The 22,865-nt window shown below is 39.5% G+C and overlaps 1 protein-coding gene across 1 annotated transcript in view; it reads left to right on the plus strand.

Moving 5' to 3' along the window:
* The window catches only part of LOC108676185, a 31,634-nt gene extending 12,689 nt beyond the window's left edge, over nucleotides 1-18,945 (plus strand). The window contains exons 2-5 of the mRNA XM_018164237.2: nucleotides 16,271-16,572; nucleotides 16,746-16,922; nucleotides 17,184-17,354; nucleotides 17,476-18,945. Of these exons, the coding sequence (XP_018019726.1) occupies nucleotides 16,287-16,572; nucleotides 16,746-16,922; nucleotides 17,184-17,354; nucleotides 17,476-17,708 (867 nt within the window). The 5' untranslated portion in view covers nucleotides 16,271-16,286 and the 3' untranslated portion in view covers nucleotides 17,709-18,945. The remainder of the gene's footprint in view (nucleotides 1-16,270; nucleotides 16,573-16,745; nucleotides 16,923-17,183; nucleotides 17,355-17,475) is intronic.
* Nucleotides 18,946-22,865: the final 3,920 nt, after the last annotated feature.

A 22,865-nucleotide genomic window follows, 5' to 3' on the forward strand; every position in this document is an offset into this window, starting at 1 on the left:
TTCTATAACGAAGTAAAACAATGAATCAGACTAGCAAAAAAAATAAGGTTTAATATGTTTCATAAACATGGAAGTTCCAGTCCAAAATTCCCTCGCGTCTTCGAGTATAAAATCATATTAATATTAATTTTGTTTTCTAAACAGAGGCTTAACGAGATAAACTCCTGTTCACATCACAGTAGTTTGCCTTCGAACGAAAACTTCATAAAAAAAACTTTTCTCGTTGATCATATCATAAAGTACCTAATGTTGGAGATCGGTCATGACAAGCTATGATTAATTAATATTAAAAACTCCTACACAATAAGGCAGCTTGATGCAATTCAAGCGGGTTAGATTATCCTGAGTTATGTAGCGCTGTTGTGACAAATCCTGTGACCATCGGAAATCTCCCGTGATCTGCTGGCATACGGCGCTGGATGTACGGGTACTGGTAATTAATTATTTAATTTAGTATCGTGTGGCGGCAGTTAAGTATTTAAAGTTGTTCACTGACTTTTTTCGTATCATTACGTCCCTGTAAATGAAATGTGAACGATGATATTTCAAGTCCATTCGAAGCACGGCAGTGGTGGTTTCCGACAGGCGTTCCCTGCAGCCCAACAAAGACTCAAGCACTAACCCGGGACGCCTGTTGAAGACCAGTCACAACCACCACTGCCGTGCTTCGAATGTACTTTCATAATCTCTGCCCTCAGAAAGTAGCCCATAACACGTCTTGACTGTAACATTATCAGCATTAAGCCACCAGACTGATCACATCAATTGAATTAGATCAATCGGCCCACAGGAAAGTAGCCTGTCGTTGTCTGGCCCAGCATCGTCTGCCAATAAGCGAAAAAATTCTACACCACCCTGACGGAGCGCGCCGGAGCCTCGCAGTGAATATGATGCCGCCACCGACCCGTCCGTTTCTGTCCCGTGTGTCGAATCAGCCTACGGTTGAACGGCCACTCGTCGAAGGACGATAGAATTTGGAACAGAACTTTGCTATCTGAAACCTTACGTTAGATGTGGTGAACGAAAAATTACGTTATTTAACGATGCCCGGAAGTCGTATTCGATCCGCGGTCTGGTGGTGCACGGCTGATTTTATGAAGTTCTCCCGACGAGCTGGGCTGATTGGTCACAGTCAGTTGTTTGCTGGTTATAGTTCAAGCTATATAGTCTTGGGTAAGAAGCGACGTTTCGAAGCATCGTTCGGTGGTGAATAATCATTACACCCAGGGCTATTCGCTTCAGAATATGGTGGTGTAAAGCTCTTAATATTTAAAACAAGATGATGTCATGGGCTGGTTACTGACGGCTGGCTTAATTAATCCGCGGCTGATAGGTGGTCATACGAAAATATGCTAGCGGATTCATTCAGGGCTGATTGGTGCGCTAAATTAGTGGTGCACGGTTGCGCCGTTTGAGCGATCTTACTCGTCATTGTGAATTTTCGTTCCTTTTGTTGACAATTCGTCACTGAATAAGGAATCTATGAGAGTGTAGCGCGCTTATATTCGTAGTAGTTTGTACGATTATTTTCATTATCAAGATGTTTGCTATTCATTTTAACATTTCTTCTTTTCAGAGAGATGACTAAATTTTTCTAAATGAGTTCTTTGCAACCTCTTTTTTCTAGTATTTTTAACGATTTTTTGCAAAATTAGAGCTAACGGCATTATCATGTTGCAAGGATTACCTATCCCCGGCAAAGCTGGGTTTAGCTGCTATCTAATGTATGATGTACTAACATGCTATTTGGTGTATATCAAATGTAAACCCTTCTAGTCAGTGTTTTTAGTTTTAACCTGCTGCTGGTTTAGAAACCACGATCGTCTTAGAAATGGTAACGGGGATGAACAATGTAAAATGATCGCTCATCACATTGACAGTTCTGCTATTTTTGTGAATTAAATCGCCTATTGTGAAGCGCAAGTCGCAACGTAGGCGCTGCGGTGATCGACCCGTCAACTGAAGGCCACTCGTATCCATGATACCAGACTACCAGAGTGTGGAGTTTACCCGTCGTCAGGGGCGCGTCAATTGGACGATGCGGACGATGCGCACTGGCCTGGCTGGGCAATCATGTCGCACTTGAAATATTTTTTGTTCGTTTATATGTTGTTACAGTAATTTCTGCCGTGCTTATATTCGGTACCGATCTTCTGATTAATTATATCTCTGTTTTAACATGTTTTATTTTTTCGCTATATATGTTTTTTTGAAAATGCATCCTACATGCACAAAAAATAATAAACAACACAAAAAATTCATTTGTTACTTGGAAGTGGAGATATCATCAATTAGAATATCGGGGCCATTTTTGAAGGACACTCTGTATAAATTAATAAGGAGCTAAAAGGACACATTCATTTGGCAATGGCATTGTTATTGCGTGGGAGACTTCGTAGTAGCCCAGCACAGGTTATTATTGCAAAAGCTGCCTTTAGGCCAAAATAACAAAAGGCCAAAATAACATAGGGCCAAAATAACACATTAACCACGATTCCATGCAGAGTATAGAGAGAACCTCTCGTCTGGGGACAATCATAATTACAGTATGATCATTAATTGCAACCCCTAATATTATAAATCACATATTATTTTAAATCATATCAGTGCGATCAGAATTTTTGAATGAGAGGCTATGGGTACACTAGTGGAGGTTCACGAATGAACAAGTTTTTGCAGGATATGAAATTTAAATCGTGACATTTAATACAGGAAACTAGTTTTAAAAATGTGAAATTTTACATTCATGAGTATCAACTCGACTTCCAGTGTCACATGGAGAAAGGGTACGTTGTAATGCCTCAATTCGAGCTAGCATGGAGAGTTGTGTTTGTACGAAAGAAAACCTAGTATTGATAAGCTAATACTAGGTCGAGATAAAGAACATCGAAACTTGTTAGCTTTTCCCTCCATGTTCTGCCTACAACTGTCGAGTAAGGTCGCTGTTACCTCACTAGCTTATGATAGAAATTTCGCAACTAATTTAAAAATCCGCTATATTTATCTTATAGGCATAGTACACGCATAAATAAATACTGACCAAACTAGCTCGCACATCACCACACAACAGTTCTGCTGCAGGAAAAAATTCGACTAGATATATTGAAAATTATTTCGAAATTCAAAGCTTGTTTTAAGCCACAGGGTGCAGTTTCGTCAAGAAGTGGGCTGATGCCTACAAATTGTACAATATTAGACAATTCTACAACATGATCTAATAGTGATTTTTCTGACATTTGCCCCACGATGTCTTTCATGCGATTAGAGGTATCACGAGACATGATACTTTCATGCGCCTTATCATGTTCAACCATATATACTCCCATGAAGAGAATTTCGATAAATCAAATTTCCGGCGTGTACCGGACAATACCAGTTCAGATCGAGTAATGTGAGCCGCTTCACTTTGTACATGCGGCATGCCATGATTTAAACTTCACGAAGTTCAATTCGAGATTAGTTCTGGAGTGGAAGATCAAATAATTCCTAACCTCAACACGCACTTCCAGAACATTAATACAATTTTGGACGGCCACCGACGGCATTTCCTTGGCCATCGCAAGTCCGTATGTGATTTTCAACTCAAACTTAACGAGCTCACGGCTATCGTGAAGTAGGAGTTTTAATAACTTGTATGCATTGATCGCATTGCTTCTAACATGACTAGTGATATCCATTTGAGATTAAATGTGTCTCGTTCACTAACCCAATACGACACAATGCTACCCTCTGGCGCTGCACGTAAATTAGAAGGGTTGTATTTCTCATAACAAAATTCAGAGTTATATTGGGTCGATTCTATTGGTGCTGCGGGTTGCAGGTTTATGCGTGCATCATCCCATCTTATAGTCAGATTTCCTTTTGACTTCAATCGGAAATTTTTGTAAAGTATAAAGCAAAGTAATGCAAAAATAAATTATGCAGTACCAAGCATGGACGCCAGTTATCAAGGTGGCCGTTTATGCTTGCACTGCAATATGTTATTACAAAAATATATTTTTAAAATATTTTATTCTAAAATATGCATTTAAAAGAAATGAGTATTGTAAAGCAAAGTGTGTCACCTGAAGACAATGTTCGCTGACTATTGCAGTATTCCATGGGTAAGAAGTACAATGTGTATTTCTACAATTACGCATATATACATTTTACACACTTATAGGTCAATTTCCCCAGAATCATGGTTCTGTCATGTTGCAGCGCCCAGTTCTGTTGTAGACACGATGTTTTCGCCTCATGGAGAGGTTCTCCCGTCGTCTGACCTCACGAATAGGCTTCAATGTCAGCTGACCTCACGAAGAGCATTAACTGAAAACAATGAATAAAAGACAAAATGATTTTGGCGTTAAATGAGTTTATAGGAACCTCTTTTTTCTTGTATTTTTTTAAAGATATTTTGCAGAATTCAAGCTAACGGCATTATCGTATTGCAAGGATTACCTATACCAGAGTGTGGAGTTTACCCGTCGTCAGGGGCGCGTCAATTGGACGATGCGGACGATGCGCACTGGCCTAGCTGGGAAAATATTTGAGTTTCTAGTCCGATTGGAGTTCCATACGGTTTTGTGAGGGTTTCAAGCAAATGAAGTTTTTCAGTATAGAATTTTTCTTTAGAGTTGATATTTTATCGTTGGTGCTGGAGAAATATTGCAGTTTGGGTCTGAACGAAGTAGCCGAGCATTTAAGGTAGAAGTGTAAACGATCCCATGACTGAGGGCGCCAAACATTTATGAGCGTCATATTGAAGTGAAATTATTTGCGAAAGTCTCCGACAAGCAGCAATTGTAATTTAAATTGACTTATTTTTATGTTCACAAACGATTCTCAAAAAGCATGTTGACTCGAGAAAAATGTTTTAACTTTATAATCTCACAGTAACGGTAGTCCTGTGCAAATAAGTCAAATTATTGTAGTCAACTGTGTGATATCATGAAATTTCAAATATCAAAGCGAAAAGACAAGTTTCCGTAAAAAAAATCTTAGAAAAATTTAATTTAATGAAGATTTTGTTACATCCGTTGATTAATTAACATTGTAAGCGCTGGGAATGAAAGACATGCATCATATCGGACAATTCATGGCATGGCGGCGCAGAGAAGCAATAAAGATTCAAGCACAGGAGATCTGAGAGTTGAAAATGAATTGATGTATTTGGTATTTATAAAACATAATTGGATTCTAACATGTAATAAACATGATACATTACAGTTTTCTAGGTATTTATGATACATGATTGAGCTGTAACATGCACCTAATAATCAAGATACATTACAGTTTCCTTGGTATATATGATACATGATTGGGCTCAAATATGTAATAATCAAGATACATTACAGTTTTCAAACCGTCTTTCGAAACGGTGCTTGATTATATGCAATCATGATAATTGTATAACTTTCATAATTTATATGAAAGAATTACAACAAAAAACTACATTACGATATCCAATGGTGTGAAGACTAGATTTGGGTTAGTGAAGGATGAAAATTTTTACTCTCAGTCCCAAACAACTGCTGTCTGCTGTGCACGGCTTAGGTTTAACATGCGTGATATTGATGGAAATATCAGCAAATGTGAGGTGACTGTCAGATGGGTATCTAGATATTGTATTTACTTTGCCACTAACTATATTGTATTTAGTTCTGCATCGGTTTCTGCTTTAGAGAAAAAGGTTCAGATGTTTAGAACGCTGTGTTCGAAGCACCGAAAGCAAGATACACCGAAGAGCTGTTTAGGCCGCTGCTCGTATAGTCATAAGTTGAGAACCGCGAGCCTTCAGTGCAGGCTCGGCTGGTGCCATATAGGGTTCTTTCACTCCGTATAGTCATTATGTCTCCTCTCGTAAACGAAATGTCAATCTGAAAATTTTCCTGCTTAATCAGCTATTTATTTAAATTTTTGTACGGTAACAAGAATTATGTAAATTTTTTATAACATCAGTTATGATTGAGGAAAATGTTTTGCATCGATGTTCATTATACTCAGACAATGCGGCTCACCTAAACTTTAACCCTTCATTTTGTTGATATTTTCTAACAAAAGACTTCATCACCACTCCTGAATCAGAGATTTCTCAATTTCATTGGATGCTGGAGCTGCACATGTGGGAACTGCCGTACCCTTCATTTGATACCTTCCTCCACGGTAATAAATCTGCTGGTGTGGAGTGGCACAGCCCAATTGTCTACCCCACAGAGGGTAGGGGGAAGACCTTCTCTGACCCATCTCGCTTGGGGGTTGGGGGACAGCCCCCCTTACTTCCATGGCAGTTTGCTGTTAGAGGATAGTACATTGAAGACAGGTGTGGTGAGAACACTGGTGTGGACGATAACAATGGTGCGGACGATAACAATTGTGTGGACGATAACAATGGTGTGGACGATAACAATGGTGTGGACGATAACAATGGTGTGGCCGATAACAATGGTGTGGACGATAACAATGGTGTGGACGATAACAATGCTGTGGCCGATAACAATGGTGTGGACGATAACAATGCTGTGGCCGATAACAATGGTGTGGACGATAACGCTTTCATGGGCGATCACACTGCGCGAAAACATCAAGTGGAAGGAGGCTCTTTGATGTCTACATTTTTTCACTGATGTGTATAAAATGGCGCTGCATAATACTAACATTAGTTCCTTTCATTATCTCATTTTTGTAAGATATATCAGACGAGGGCTTTACACAACTTTTGAATTTGAGTGCAGTTTCTGCAAATTAAAAATGTGCGTCGAACGGAAAACCACTCAAAGCACATTCCATAAATAAGAATAGAAGTGCAGGTCAAAAGTTTCCACTGAAACAAAATGTTACCTTGTATTTTTAATGAACGTAAATTTTTAATACTCGTTATACTATTCATTTCATATTCAGTAAGGTAACCGCAGTGTACGTTGTACAGTAGACTATAGTCTCTGTAGTAGGAATTACCTTAATTATAAGTAAAAATTAAAATTTCCATATTTTTCTGCAACCTTCCTTTTTTGCAAAACGGATCATGGAAAACTAATTAATAGTGACAATATATTTGTGTTTTATGAAGAACTCTATCCTCCAGAGTCTAGATAATACAATCAAATGATTTCAGTATTGAAACCAGCTGCATCTGAATAATGGAGAACCAAAGAAAGTTCATTAACGAATTGATGAAATTTAGTTCATTTCACGTGGTATTCCTTTTCTATGGCTATTTGAATAATATTTGTTAGGCAACTTCGGTAAAAATTCATGCAACAATCCAAGCGACCGTGTAACAACAAATTGTCTAAGCTTTTATAATTACAGGAAGCTATTATTTTGATGAGTTTTTTTACCTGTTGGCTTTTTCGCGTCCTAATAATTTTAAACTGCTGAAGACGGATTTACATACTCGTATAAAAATGCTAGCTGAAATTTTTGAGAAAAATTACACGTTTACGTTATTTATTCATATTTTTGAAAGTTTTTAACAACCCTCGTATCATGAAGGAATCAACCTAGGGTCTAAAACGCTCCACCCAAGTGCGCATGTTGCGTGTATACACATCGTATACGAGCGTTTGTGTGTGTACTTCTAAAGTTTCATACCCCAGAACACTGTAACATCCCCAACATTCTATTGGTTGAAGGTGATCGAGGGAGGCAAGCTTGCGGATAGAGGAGGCACTCAGAAGCTGGTAAATAATACAAATAGTTCGTTCCCTGCTCTGGTCTAAACGGTGACCGTTATTAAAACCAAAAACCATTTTTTTTAGGAACAATTAAGTCCAATAAATTTACTTATATAATATTTTCAATACATATCCATGCCATATAGGCAGACAAAACTAGGGTACGAATGAATGTGTATCGTGTCATATTCGTCCACGTCTACTGTATTAATTAAACTTTACAGGGCGCAATTTTAGGCTATAGCTTAAGTTTGGGATTAAATCGGTTCGTTCCTGAGCTTACCAAGCACCTTGTAAACTTTTGGGCGACTTAAGAGCGGCGGTAGGAAGGCTTTCCATCGGCCGATTTTCTTCCGCCATGATTTTTAACCCTTCACAATTCTGAGCTTCATTCGAACTGCCACCTGAGTTTTGATTGTATTTAAATATTTAATCCTTTCCTACAATGCTTCCTCGAGCTACACCAGTAATTTTAGAAAATAATGCCCCTCTCCATTTCGAGTACCACGTTGGGTTATTACTCAGTCTTCTGCCAGCCATCGTTGAGGTAAGGGGCCCTTCTCTGGGTGTTTATTTCTACTGAACAGTTTAGTTGACTCACGAGAGTTTATGCGCTACTGAAAATGTACTGAAATCCCTCCCTTCCTCTTTCGCGAAAAAAATATAGCTATGGCAATCCTAAGTGCTACGTAGACGAAGCAAGTCGATCAAGTTGTCTCGCCGAGGAAGAACTTCGTAAAACGGGAAGACTTGCTTCGGTTTTACAGTACAAGTTGCTCAATCATGGGACAAATCCATTTTTAGCTACAAGTGTAATGTCAAAAAGGTTTCAATTCCCGATATATTCAGTAAATTTCATCATTGCATACCTACGAATCTAAAGAATTTGGCATGGAAATCACGAACACTTCTTATCCTGCACTGATCCCGAAAACTTGATCTTCATCATGGGTATCATGAGCGAAAGTCTGAGTGCATGAACTGATGTTACAGTGAATTACAGTGGGGGGAAATAAATATTCGTACACCTGAAAAATCGTATTTTAATGTATGTAAGTACACAAACTGAACAGGAAAAGTGATTTAAATTATGTATAGAGGCGCATTGTATTCAAAAATAGCATCAATAGAAATTAAATCTCAATGCAACAAAAATTAATGCAACATGTTAACTTCTTCGGGTCAAAAAAGTATTCGTACAAAACAACTTTTGACTAATATTTGACACCAGAACATTCTAGAATGTACTAGAAACATGTAGCACGTTCCAGTAATGTAATCAGTAACCATAGTTAACGTATTTTGCAACTACCAGATCATTCTGCAACTGCCCGTAGTACAAGAAGGTCTCAAAAATGGCTAAAGGTAAAGAACTAACTAGTTCCCAAAAACAACTAATTCTATCGCGTTGGAAGGAAGGAGAAAGTTATAGGAAGATTGCTAGCCACTTGAAAATACGATTTTTCAAGTGTACGAATATTTATTTCCCCCCACTGTATATAATATTGTTATTTCTATTAAAATTACCGAAAATTTTATAAACTCCATGAACAAGAGTATTTACAAAATGTTTAAATAAAGTTTTGCTCTTCGTTGCGAGAAGCACATACATATCTTTCTAAATGAATTAAAACGATGAAAGTAAAATAAAAATAATATGTTTCAGGCATCGAAAAGTTTTTCATGGAATTTTCTTGTGTATGTTGAGATTTTAGTTTTTATCATGCACGAGACATACGAGAAAAAAATCCTCTCCGTGTTACATTAGTTTGCCTACGAATAAAAAACGTTCTACAAAACACTATTCTTATAGACTCTCACAAAAGTACCTGATGTCAAGATAATTAATTGCATACTCGTTTGAAAAATTTGTATGCGTAAATAAGCAAAATGCTCGTCTAGAGAGTCTAAAACAAGTAGCCTCCGAGTCATAAAACAGTGATTTAAAGTCGAAAATATCTTTTACTTCTAGGTTATTGCTGCGCTCGTTGCCTTTTTATAAATATCATCAAAATACAGTCATACCTATGTAGGAACTGTCCCTTTTGGTCCCGTAGATAGTAAATAGCTTTACTCAGAATGCGTGGAACTCGAAATGTGAGAAAACAGTTACCTTTTTAAAAAAATGCTATGAAATATATGTCAAGCAATGAAGTAATTGATGGTGTAGTGACTTTGCCCTGCCAGAATCCGGTGCTGAGGTCGAAACGACCAAAACAAGATCGCATTTTTAACCTGAGAGACTGAGTATCCTAATAGCCCGAGTACCTTAGCCTGAGAAACATTGTCGAAAAATTTGTCCCTTCCAAGGCCTGCAATCGAACTTGTCTAATGAAACAACTTCTGCCAAATTATGCTAGTACCAACACAATCTGTTGATCGCAAGCATTTAATTGCAGGTATTAGATTTGACACAATTAATTAATCCAACTGTTGCTCAAAATAGACAGGTCCACATGTTTCGGTCCTGAAATATCTATTGAAGCTCCAGAAACGCAAAAATCCGCAAACCAATACCGAAATAATGACGTCACGTTTGTTTGAATCTGCGGCTTTGACCTACGAACAACTGTTCGATGAAAATTCCGCAGCGGTAAATTGTTGTTGAATATTTATTTAAATACCACGATTGAACAAAGAACAGAAAGAACGGATGACAACCTCACGTACAATGCATGCAAGGAAATTCCTAATTTGATATTGAGTTAAAACATTGATTGTCCGATTTCCGATTGGCAACTTTACGCCGAACAAGCATAATTTTTTCATTCATTATACTCGATTATGTCAATTTTGTATTTCAATGCAATGAAAAGAAAATAACTGCTGCAACAATGACTGATTAATTGTCAAATCAATTCATCGCTGTCAAAGCGTATGAGTGCTTTTTGTCAATAAAACCTGATTTATATATGTGACTAGAGAAAATATGTTGATGGATTGTCCAGAATGAAACCTCGACGATTGTAACGGATTTTGAAACCAAAAAATAAACAATTGAAAACAGAGTTGAAGCTAATATAAAGAATAAACAATATAATAGAACATAATAATGAGGATTAAAATTTTGCACACATCGATTTTAGCACATCCATAAGTTTCTCGAATTATTGTGAAACCGGACTCCAAAAAGCTGAAAAAACGCTCCTCCCGAGTTAAACGGTTAAGGTTAAGGTTTGAACAAAATGTTAAACGAGTTTAAACAGTTAGTTAAACAATATTTTCGCGTTCTAAGCGAGCGCATGTGTAGGTGCGTGTGTACATGTAAAAGCGTTAGTTAGACGAACCCTCTGCTGAGTTTTTAAAGTCTAAAGTCATTCTAATAAAGCATCCTCTGCGCCGTATTGGGAGATTCTGACGAGCTGACACGTTTGGAAGCTGGCAGGAAATATCGAATTGCTCGGTAATTTATATTTTCCGTATCTGCATTCTTCTTGCCAAATTGAAGTGAATAGCGCACTCATTATCCCAGAGATTAAACTAGACAATATCTGAACTGGATTTGTCGAGTTTGGTCAAGCTCGAACTAGACCCACTGAATTATCATATGACGGAATTATTTATTGAACAGTCAGATTTTCTAAAGTTATTTCTAAATTGTTGGTAAATTAATAATTATAATTTTTACTCTTGTTTACACTTTTATACCAGCAAAATGAATATGAAGTCTGTATCAAATACAAGTTTGGAAAATGTGCACGCTGCGGGTGCGAAATAAGAAAAAAAATAATATTAAATTAAAATCATGATGAAATATCAAACAAAGTTAAAAATTATTATTCGTTACTTCGATTTACTAATGGCAAAATAATTGCATTCGAAGTGCTTTGTGCGTTTATGGTTCTTTAAATAATAGCTATCAGTCAATTTCAGTGGAAATATATATAAGAATCAAATTAACCCGTTACAGTACAGGGAGAGTGGGAAGGTGGAAGGCGGCCTCCATGGTTGAACTGGTATAAGGTTGACCCATGAGAAGCTCATTTTCGCGGATAGATTTTGTGGATTCGCCTGTGATGTCACTGATCTCAGTGACGTCACGGGCATTAACCAATCACTGAAATGCTATCAAACCAGTCAACCAATCAGTCTTGGGAATGACGGATTTATTTACGTTTCTCGATGTCAGTAACGTAACAGAAAGCTGAACTGAAAGGTGGAACTTCTCGTGGGTCAACCTTATATAGTTCAACCACGGCGGCCTCCACCTTAATACTTATGGAGAGTGTATAAGAAGAGGGTGTATAAGTAGGGTCTTATGAAGGGTGTATGAGAAGAGGAGGGGAGTTGGTGTGTGGAACCTACAAGTCGTTCACGACCACACAGCCTTTCTTTATGACCTTATGATGAGTTTAAGGCTTCTCAGCCCATGGTCAAGCTGATGCTCTGCCTTCGTCGTCCTCCGTCACCAAGTCGTTGATTGGCAGGTCACCCCGCCCTCGGGTCCCCGATGCAACGTTGGACGTGTTCCGTCTATTTTCCCTCCTTTGGGCCAGCTGATGCAAGATGCTGTTGCTTGTCACTTGCTGAGGGTAGTTTCTAATAACTGGGCAATCAGGGATCTTCTTCAGAAACCTATCCAGTTATCACTAGAAAGCCGCATGGGTAAACTCCCCTCCTCTCAGCACCTTTGTTAAGGAGTTAAACAGACTTGGTCCTACCACGGATAGTGATCCCTCACGAAGAGTCTGTACGCTGGCCGCGTCAAGGTTGTTGAATGGGGGAATCCGGCACAGTGTCCCCTCTTTCGTTGTAAGATGTCAGAATTTTGGAGGTCTCACTTTCAAAGTTTGGAGCCAGTCCGGTTATCATCTTCTAAGTAAGTGTACAGTATGATATACCTCTCTCTCCTCTCCAGTGAGTACAGTAGGGCAACGTGGGGCAGCGCGCCGCCCCCCACTTTTTTTAAACTAAATTTTTGATAAAGTTTTAATTGATACGAGGTGGTTCTTTGTTTTGTTTAAAGGTACAACTAATGAGGAATGTATGATGTGAATTAGACGCCTAAAGAGTTATTCAATTTTTAATGAAACACCATTTTGTAAAAAGTGTCAAAATGGGCCCATTGCCCCACCCCTGGGGCAATGGGCCCATGGGCTTGGGGCAAGGCGCCCATCCTTGGTCCCTTAACCACAAATGCATATTTTTCGTTTAAAAAAGAAAAAACAACACTTTACAGTTAAAAATAAGAAAATGTAATGAAAAATATGACATTCACTCATTTCTTAACAACTCAAAAATTCATATACTTAACTTGAAAAAAAATATACTCTTGGCTTAAAAAATCTATCACTGACGTGAAGAAAAATATTTCATTGACATAAAAATATATATCCTTGACTTGAAAAATATATTTTTGCGATAAAAATTTGCCCTAAACATGAAAAAATGTATCCTTGACTAGAAAAAATATATTTAGTTGATCAGAAAAAAAATTCGTTCCAGTTTCGTCCATAATCCAGATATTATGTGCAGAGAATTCGTACCTAATCGTGATTTCAGCCAACACAACAAAAACTCATCAACTTTTGGCTCATTGGTGTTGGCTGAAATCAATTTTTTGCAAGGCAAGAGTCAATAACTCGATAAGGGGTCATAAATACGCATATTTAGAAACGAAACCTGCTGTCTTGAGGCGGCAAAGCAAAAAATCATGCAATATGAAGTGTAATTTGTAATTCAAAAAGCTAGTCATAGTTTGAAAAGGTCATTGAGACAAATCTAATGATGTATAACACGAGACTTCACCATGGGCGCTTTGCCCCGTGACACGAGTGGGCCCGTTGCCTCACTAGGTATCATTTCAATTTATATCATGTCAATATTTTATTTTAAAAGCTAATAGTCTAAATTTGATCTCAAAATTATCTCTATAAATATTACTTTGAAAATATAATTCACAGTAATTTCAAAAGCTTCATCTACAGTAATCGAAGAAAATTTTATTTAGCAGCAAAAAAAATTTTATCTGGACTAAAACAGTTATTCACAAATAACTTAATAACGCAAACACTTAGTAAAACGTAAATCCGTACACTTCATCCCAGTGAAACTGTCGACTGGCGGTAGAGAACACGGGCCAATATCTGCCATACGTAGCGAGAAACCCGCTATGGGCCCATGACCCGCAGTGGGCTCGCTGCCCCATGTTACCCTACGTGTTTCAGCCTTTCTCAGTAGTTCAGCTTCAGCTCCCTCATGCCGCTGATCCTGTACGTGAAGGTCCGCTGCACTGCCTTCAGTTTCCGCACCGCACCCGCCTTGAGCGGCGCCCAAAACTGACAGAAGTATTCAAGATTGGGGAGCTGTAGGGCTCTGAAGAGTGTAATCATTGGCGCTGCTTTTTTTGTTCGAAATGTCCGCCAAATCCACCCCATCCTTTGTCTGCCTCGCGCAACTATTTCTTCGATGTGGCCATCGAACGTGGCTTCGGTACACATCAACACTCCGAGATCTCGAACAAGTCGCTTCTTTTCAATTGCTGTGCCATCCGATGCCAAGTAGTGATGTGGTATACCTGTCTCTGTGTCGACTCTGCCTGTGATTGTCGACAAGTCATCACACACAATCGACAATCATTATGTGAATGTCGACAAGTCATCCTGTAACATCTCGCACGCTAGGTCCTCTGTGATCTTCATCAGCACTCGATCTAGTATCGTCCGCAAATGACGATGTAGATGCGTGGGTAAGCTCCGAGTCGATATCGATGATGTGGATGAGGAAGAGGATCAGTCCAAGCATCGAGCCTTGTGACACTCCGCTTTTCCCCCTCTCTTCTCTCGATTTTCCAATTGCGAGTTGCGACAGCTTGTACGTACTCTATTTGTGAGGAAGTTGTGGATCCTTCCTAACAGGTTTCCTCCTACTCCCAACAGTATCAGTTTTCTTAAGAGCACTCCATGGTCAACTTTGTCAAAAGCTTTTGAAAAGTCCAGGTATAATACATCCACGCCAGCTCCCTCCTCCAGTAGGGCCATAGGGCAGTCATGGTGTTCCCATAACTGTGGCAAAAATAACAATTTCGCCGGAAAACATGTTGCCCATTATTTACAGTTCAGCCTCTTCCATTTACTGGACAAGCCTCCTGGCCACTACCTTCTCAAAAACTTTGATCACATGTTAGGTCAAAGTCACCGGTCTGTAATTTTGATGTACGTCATCCGGGCCTCCTTTGCGGATTGGCGTTATCAGTCCCATTTGAGTCCCTCAGGAATAACTCCTTCTATCATCGAGGCTTTCCAGAGCATTGCGAGCGGAGCTTTCAGAGTTCCAACACATTCCTTCAACAACATTGCAGGAAGAGCATCCGGTCCTGGTGCTGAGAATGTCGTCAGTTCTTTGATACTTATTTCCACATCTTCTGGTCCAAACTCGATGATATCCAACCCCCGTACACCTGACAGCTCCTGGAGAACTTCGATTTCATTCTCCTCCCTTGAGTAGCGGGGGTTACTGAAGACTGATTCCAACTGAGATCCCAGTAAATCACTCATGCCTTGGTCATCTCCGACAAGGACAACGTTGTCCTTCAGTGGGCTCACTGGTGTTTTTAGTTTAGCCTTGGACTGGGCGTATTTGAAAAAATACATCGAGTTCTTTCTGATGACCCCAACTATTCGTTCCTCGGCACCATGTTCTTCCATCCCGTGCGAGTCCTGCAACCTGAGTTCGGTTTCCTTTTGCAAATCTACTAGCCTCTGTCTCCTCAGATCACTAGTGTATTCAGCTATTTGTTTATTCAATCGTGTGCGTTTTCGCATGAGGATTCGTCGGTCTCTCGGAATGCCGCGGACTTCGGGCCCGTTTTTCTCGGGGTATGACGCACACATACCTGTGCTAGTTTCGCACATAGTTTTGTGTAAATTTCCTCTGCCTTCATCTCGTGACACTCTTCTCTCCAATCAGTTACGGCAAGTTCATTCCAAATTGTCCCCAATCCGTTCTTCGATGGTAAAAGTTGAGTCAGGCCAGTCCCTTTTAAGGTATAGCCCTTGGCTGGGTATCAGTTCCAATTGTCGTATCCAACATCACCAGGCCAGGCGGTGGTCGGAGCATGAGGTTTCTTCAACAAGCTTTCAAAGCCTATACAAATTCATCAACGAACCCGAAAATTACCTACGTAAATTTGGGGCGTTGAAAGTTACGCACTTATTAATAAAAGACCTAAGAGCCGTAACTGTTTTGTTACGCGCAAGCAATATTCGCCTCATTTAGTTTAGCAATTCATTCATTCACCAATAAATCCCTTTCCTCCTCCATACCCCGAATACATCGCCACTGTAACTGTATGCGCTGCCAGACGCCGTGGCTCACTGCCATCTCAAATTTAAATTCAGTTTGGCCGATTCGCTTAGCCCTTAGCGCAAATGATGCTTAAGATTTAAAAAGTTTTTTAATGAAAGAAAAGTCTACCAACTTGGCAATATCTCAGCCAACCAAGTTGATGGGACACACGTGTCAGTAAGGGCGTTATCTTAGCTAAAAGATTTGACTGAAACGTATTGTAAAGAAGAAATCCATTTAATCATAAAAGCTTGTGTTAAGCGAATAGATAGACAGATAGATAGATAAACCAATTCACGCTCGGATATAATAAAATTAATTTATTTCAGGTGCACGACGTCAGCGATGCAGTTCTGGTGCCTGTACATGCTCATCTTTTGGTTCCTGCGAGAAAACGATGCAGTCATCAACAGCAGACTGTGGTACACCGAAAAAGCTGACCCCGCATACGTGGCAGCAGGCGACAAGATCGAGTTCGCTACGACGTCCATGGCTCGGTGCGCCGCTGTGAGCAGCGCTGCAACGGGTGCAGATCTCGTGTGTTATGATGGCGTCACTTGCGTTATCATCACAGCTGCAGACCTCAACGGCATCAGGGGTCGCGTCTCTAACTGGAAATGCTTTCTGGCCGGTGAGATATAAGTCATATAACATTTAAATTCTCTAATCAAAAGCATGAATATTCGTCAATCAAATACTACGTTACATTGTCTGGTTTGAGCTATAATTGAACAACTCAATAACTCTCTGTTCGGTATGGAATAACATGTGTAATGAAATTAATCATCGCCCATTGGCATACAGGGTCTCGCTGCCGATATCCTTTCTACGAGTACCCGGAGTTTGGGTGCTTAAACTTCGTTACCAACAACCTTGTAAATTTCACGACAGCGCGCACATCTTGCCCTATAGGATCTCACCTCTACTCTCCTGAAACTTTAGCTGAAGCCGTTGCCATGTCAGACTACCTCTTCAACAAGAGTGAGAAATCGATTGTTATTTGTTAGTGAATCCTCGAGTCATTTCAATCATAGTCTGACTTGGGCGTGCACTATGAATTATTCAAGCTGCCATATCAAGTCTTCTAATGAATTCGTTTGTACGATATAAAATCTCATGATATAGAATTTGGCGATACGTTGCTACAAGAAAATTCACGTCCGAGCGAAATTCTCACAGCTTGCGTCAGCTAACTAATCAATGTAATAATAGAGTATTAATGGTTATTTTTTCCATCTAAAGGATACGCGAAGCCACTGGATAACTTGTGCGGAGCTGCGGCTCCAACTCTACCGGACGGCCAGCCACAGCCATGCTACCCATTCGCATTCGACCTGTATTGTTGCAACGCTACCGGCATGTGTGGAAACAAAACAGCCGACTGCAACTGCCCCACATGTGTCAACTACAACAGTAGGCTCAAGTGTCAATTGTTCAGCACTCCTGCTCGACTTGTGTAAATATTTTGGCATTTCTTGACATAGCACAAACAGTCTTTCCTATATTACTTCTGTTTACTTGTCCATGTCTACAGAAATAGCCAAGAGATTCTACGTTGGATTCGAGATGATCAACAATACTTGGACATTCGACAGCGGAGTTACAGTGAGCAAAGCCAAGGCCTCTGTCCCGTGGAGCACAGTTGACCCGAAGAACGTCACCACGTGCGCTCTCATGAACCTTGTACCTTTGTCTAACGCCTCCTGGTACCAATACGCGGAGGTTAATTGTTCCCTAGCAGGCGCTTACATTTGCGAATGGGATTGAGATTTAAACCAGACCAATTGCACTTGAATATTTCATCACTTTACCAACTATCATTTGCCATTCCCGGGGTTTCTAAGTTGCTCAGTTTATGTTAAGGTCCAAATTGCAGTTTTGAAACAAATTTTTATTTCTCAATTTGATTAGCTTAGCTCCATCTGACTTTCCACAATTCAGGTTACCACCCTAAAAGAAATCATTTCCATTAATGAAATTCTGGTACACGGACGATTTATAACCCGTATGTGTGGAAAATAATTCAACCCTGCACAATTTACATGTATGACACGCACCGTGCACACCGCCACATTTATAATCACGCACCGTTTTCTATATATCATTTAATTGTCCGGCCGAGGTACAAGGGCGTAGCAATTCCACAACCGAGTGAAATACTCGGTCGTTCGCTATACAAGCCCACAGAGCCCCTGCCAGTGTGCTGCTCTAGCCCACCAATGACTCAAGCACTGCCTCATACCAGTCCGAAGACTAGCGGGTCTGTGGCGACCCCGACAGTGGATCTAAGGAGCGGGTGGCACAAGTTACGGAGATACGAGTACAATAATTCTAATCTGATACAATAATTCAATCAATACAACACAATACAATAGTAATTAAGTCAATACAATACAATAATTCAATCTGAGATACTCAAACAATATTTCTAGTGTGCGAGTGGGCGCCGAGTTTCTATATTACCTTCTGGAACAGGCAGATCGAAGGGCAGATACGTTGAGCTCGAAACCTGCTAAGATTACGGTATTTTAGTAGATGTATGGGCCTGATAATTTATAATAATTCTGAGTTGTCGTCATTCGACAAACTTTACATGAGTTTTTCAGGCGAATTAAATTCACCATAAAACTTGTAATGTCTCAGAACTAAATAATAACAATATTTATGAGACGGCTCACCTCTTCTTTCATTTAGATGTGTTTTAATGACGTGCACTGCTGCGAACTTCTTGTGTGATGCTAAACCTGCTAAAGGAAGCTACCATAAACTGTGCTGGTATGGACGGCAATGGCCAATGAACATCTTACTACTTCCAAGTGTCAGAAAATAAGTAGTAATCATGAAGCTTATGTCCACAGAACGTGAAAATTAGCGATCTTACTCGTAATTGTAAATTTTCGTTTCTATTGTTGATAATGCGTCATTGACTGAGGATTCCATGAGAGTTTAGGATTTCAACATACTAAGCACTTATTCGTAGTCGTTTGTACGATTATTTTTATTGTTCAAATGTTTTTGCTATTCAATTTAACATTTGTTCTTTTCAGAGAGGTGACTACATTCTTCTGAAATGTTGAGCAAACTTTTTTCGGATCTAGTTAAGAATAAGCACCCCAGTATGACCTTGTTAACCCTCTACCTCCCAATAACACGAGTAACCGGAACAGTATTGTCACAAGCCTACTTCCCAAAATGGTTGCATTGCTAGTGAGCGCAAAATGACTTGCATTGATGGTTGCCACGTACGACAATTTTAAAATGTTCTCTGTTGCGTACAAACGTCCTCAGGTTGCTACTATCAATAGTTTACGTATAGTTTAAGTTGAAAGTTATGTTCCTGGAGAGTGACATACGGCAGTAGAGGGTTGAGAATTAGCACCCTAGTATATAAAATAATAAACGCACTCCAGTATATCCATATTATTAAAACGCACTCCAGAATATCCGTGTTATAATCCGCACTCCAGTATATCCGTGTTAATAAAACTCACTCCAGTATAAACGTTTGGAGAATAACTTTGTTAATCCTCCCTTTCAAGAATGGCTCATAACGTATTTCGAGAAATTGTTCAGATCTTGTTAATAAAAAGCACCCCAGACGTACTCTTAACAAGATCATTTACTTCTTTCTGTTCCATGTGCATTAAATAAATAGCCAGTGTTATTTTTATTTAAATGTCCATGAGAGCGTTTTTTTGAAATTTTAACGTTCCTTAGGTAGTAACTAACGGGTACGCAGCCGTGCACCACTAAATTTGTGCACCAATCAGCCTTGAAAGGAACGCCTAGCATATTTCCGGATGACCACCAATCAGCCGCGGATTAAGCCATCCGTCGGTAGCCAGCCCGTGACATCATCTTGCTTTAAATATTAGGAGCTTTACGCCACCACATTCTGAAGCGAATAGCCCAGAGAGTAATGGTTATGCACCACTGAACGTTGCATCGAATCATCACTTCATACCCTGACTTAAGCTCGAAATGTAACTTGCGGACAACGGACTGCGACCAACCAGCCCAGGTCGCCTGTGGATCTGCGTGCATCCTGCCGTGCACCACCAGACCGTCACTTTTAGTTCAACATCCGGGGTTAGGTTCCAGAAAGCATAGTTCTGTTCCAAAATCTATCGTCCGCCGGCGAGTGACTTCCGCAGCTTCGCTAAATTACGTAACTTTTAGCTCACAGCATTTGGGGTTAGGTTCCAGATAGCATAGTTCTGTTCCAAAATTTATCGTCGTACGACGCGTGGCCGTTCGACCGTGGGCTGATTCGACACACGGGACAGATACGGACGGCTCCGGCGCGCTCCGTCCGGGTGGTGTAATATTTTTTCGCGTGTTGGCAGACGACGCTGGGCCATACGACGCCAGGCTTATTTTCCTGTGGGCTGATTGATCTAATTCAATGGATGTGATCTGTCTGGTGGCGTGTGGCTGATAATGGTACAGTCAAGATGTTGTAGGCTACGTTATTCAGGGAAGGGATCATGATAGTCCATTCGAAGCACGGCAGTGGTGGTCTCCGACAGGCGTCCCGTAACTAACTGCTTGCTTGGTCTGCTGAAAATAAATGAGCATCAACTCAGCTGACTGAAACCTCGGTGCAAGACAGCACTGCATAACACGACTCGAATCTATGAGACCAGTGTATATGTATTATTTGAAGCGGGTTTCAATGTGGGCGTCTTCGTACTGGGAAAACATTGCGAATTGGGTCGATGGAACAAAATTTTAAAAATTTCTCGGATTGTCAAATGAATAAATAAATTTCTGAGTTAATTCATAAAATTAACACTATTTGCAGAGTTACTCTCCACTATTGCTTCACTATAGCGCTCTAGCTAAGCTGTGCAAATAAATGAGTAGAATTAACGTTAGAGCCTTAAGGAAGTCATTAGCTAGGCCCTAATTAAAATTGTGCTTTGTCTTTTTAATATAATTTAATAGGATAGTTAATTCTCTACGTCTCTATGAATACATCCCAAGTTTAGAATTACTAACGGAACTATTGAGGCATCATTATAAAAAAAAAACTTCTTAATCTCCAATTGCCTATTTGAAATTGTGGCTCGTTGAAATATCTGGTCCCTGGAGAGCTCATAGAATTACGTTTTCATATTATTTAGATCACTATTCTACTAATGTACTTCATTATACTATACTAGTAATCACTATCTATCTATAGTCTATACCCTGATCTTAACGGGAAGTTGGGAAATGGATTCTAAAGAACTCGAAATCGGCACAAAAGTATTTCCATTGATTAGAGTGAATCGTTATATTATAATTCACGTTTGACCTTATTCAATCAATCATGACGTGATCGATGAAATGATATTCGAAAGATCAAATGAAGAAAGAAGAAGAGAGAAGGAAGAATCTTGCGCACAGCCAGGGCTCTCTGGTGTGCAGTAGCCAGCAGGCCATAACTGCTTGTGATCAGACGATACCAAAATCAATATACAGGATTTATTCTATATGATGAACACACTTTAATGAATTTCTTATTTATTTAAGTATGAATTTAAATGAATAATTATACATCAACGGAAAAAGGGATATTTAAATTTTTTTTTACATATTAACAAACGTTCAATATGTTCCCTTTGTGCAACATGGCAAGCATGTAAATGGAAGCCAAACTCGTCCTGTGGGTTGGGCAGGAAGCACAGGAAATGAAGATCTGGCTCTACACTTCTGGCCACCGAGATCACCTGATCTGAGTGATCTCACCTTGTATGTGACTATTTCTTATGGGGCTACGTCAAAGAAGCTGTTAACGTCCCGCCACTACCTGCAACTCTGTTGACGTCTTTCCTCTACCAGCAATTCTAGTTGATCTGAAGAACCTTATCACTGCTACGGTGTACTCAGTAACAGAAGATATGCTTTCTCGTGCGTGGGACGAGTATGACTACCGTTTAGATGTTTGCCGTGCAGCACCAGGGGGAGATATTGAACATTTATAAATATGCAAAAAAAAACTTTGAATCTTTCTCTATTTATTGGTGTATACATTATTCATTTCAAATTCATACATAAATGTATACGATTCTATTCAATTGGGTCCATCGTTTAGAATAACCTTGCAGATCCATTTTGCATCAAACACCATCTTTTCATGGTTTAAATTCATGAACAATTCAATATCTTTTAAAGCAGACGTATTCCTGAATCATTATGGAATCAAATTTTGAATCAATTCTGCACATTGAATAATCAGCAAATCAGAAAGTTGTGAAGTGCGTGTGCATGCATGAACAATTTAATCTTTTGGAAAATTGTTTAACATATTATCGCACAATCTCCCAATCATTCAAAATAATTATAGTTTTCTGTCAGAAGGCTGAATTTGTTTTTTTTTTTCATACGAATGACAAGAAGTTACACTAACTATTGACTGACAAGGCTTTCTTTTTCTCCTCCTCCTTTCCTCTCTTGAAAAGAACATCATAACAAACATACATACATACATACATTCAGCTGCCGTCAATTTCAGTGCTACGTCGCCGGGCAAGCTGTCTGGCCGAGACGAGAACTTCATAAAACAGGCAGACTTGCTTCAGACCGTCTGATGATGCAGTTCGTGTGTGGGAGTTCGTTCGTTCGTTTATCATACAAAAAATTGCATAATCAATGGGACAAATCCATTTATAACTAGAAGTAAACTGTAAAAGAGATTTCAATAACTGACCAAATTGATCAATTTTATTCAACTACAAAATATGTGCCATGGAAATCAGCTAAACACACCTCATGGAATGATAAATCAAACCCGAAAAATTTAGTTTTGGTCATGGGTAGCATGTAGGAAAGTTTTAACTGGCGCTGCAGTAAATAATATAACATATTACTGAAACAACTTTTGGATTTGTTAAGCTAAATGAAAAAGGGGTCTTGGGCTAAATCAAACAAAATATTTAA

This window comes from Hyalella azteca, unplaced genomic scaffold (genome assembly GCF_000764305.2).
Source record: "Hyalella azteca isolate HAZT.00-mixed unplaced genomic scaffold, Hazt_2.0.2 contig13701, whole genome shotgun sequence".
Taxonomy (NCBI): Eukaryota; Metazoa; Arthropoda; class Malacostraca; order Amphipoda; family Hyalellidae; genus Hyalella; species Hyalella azteca.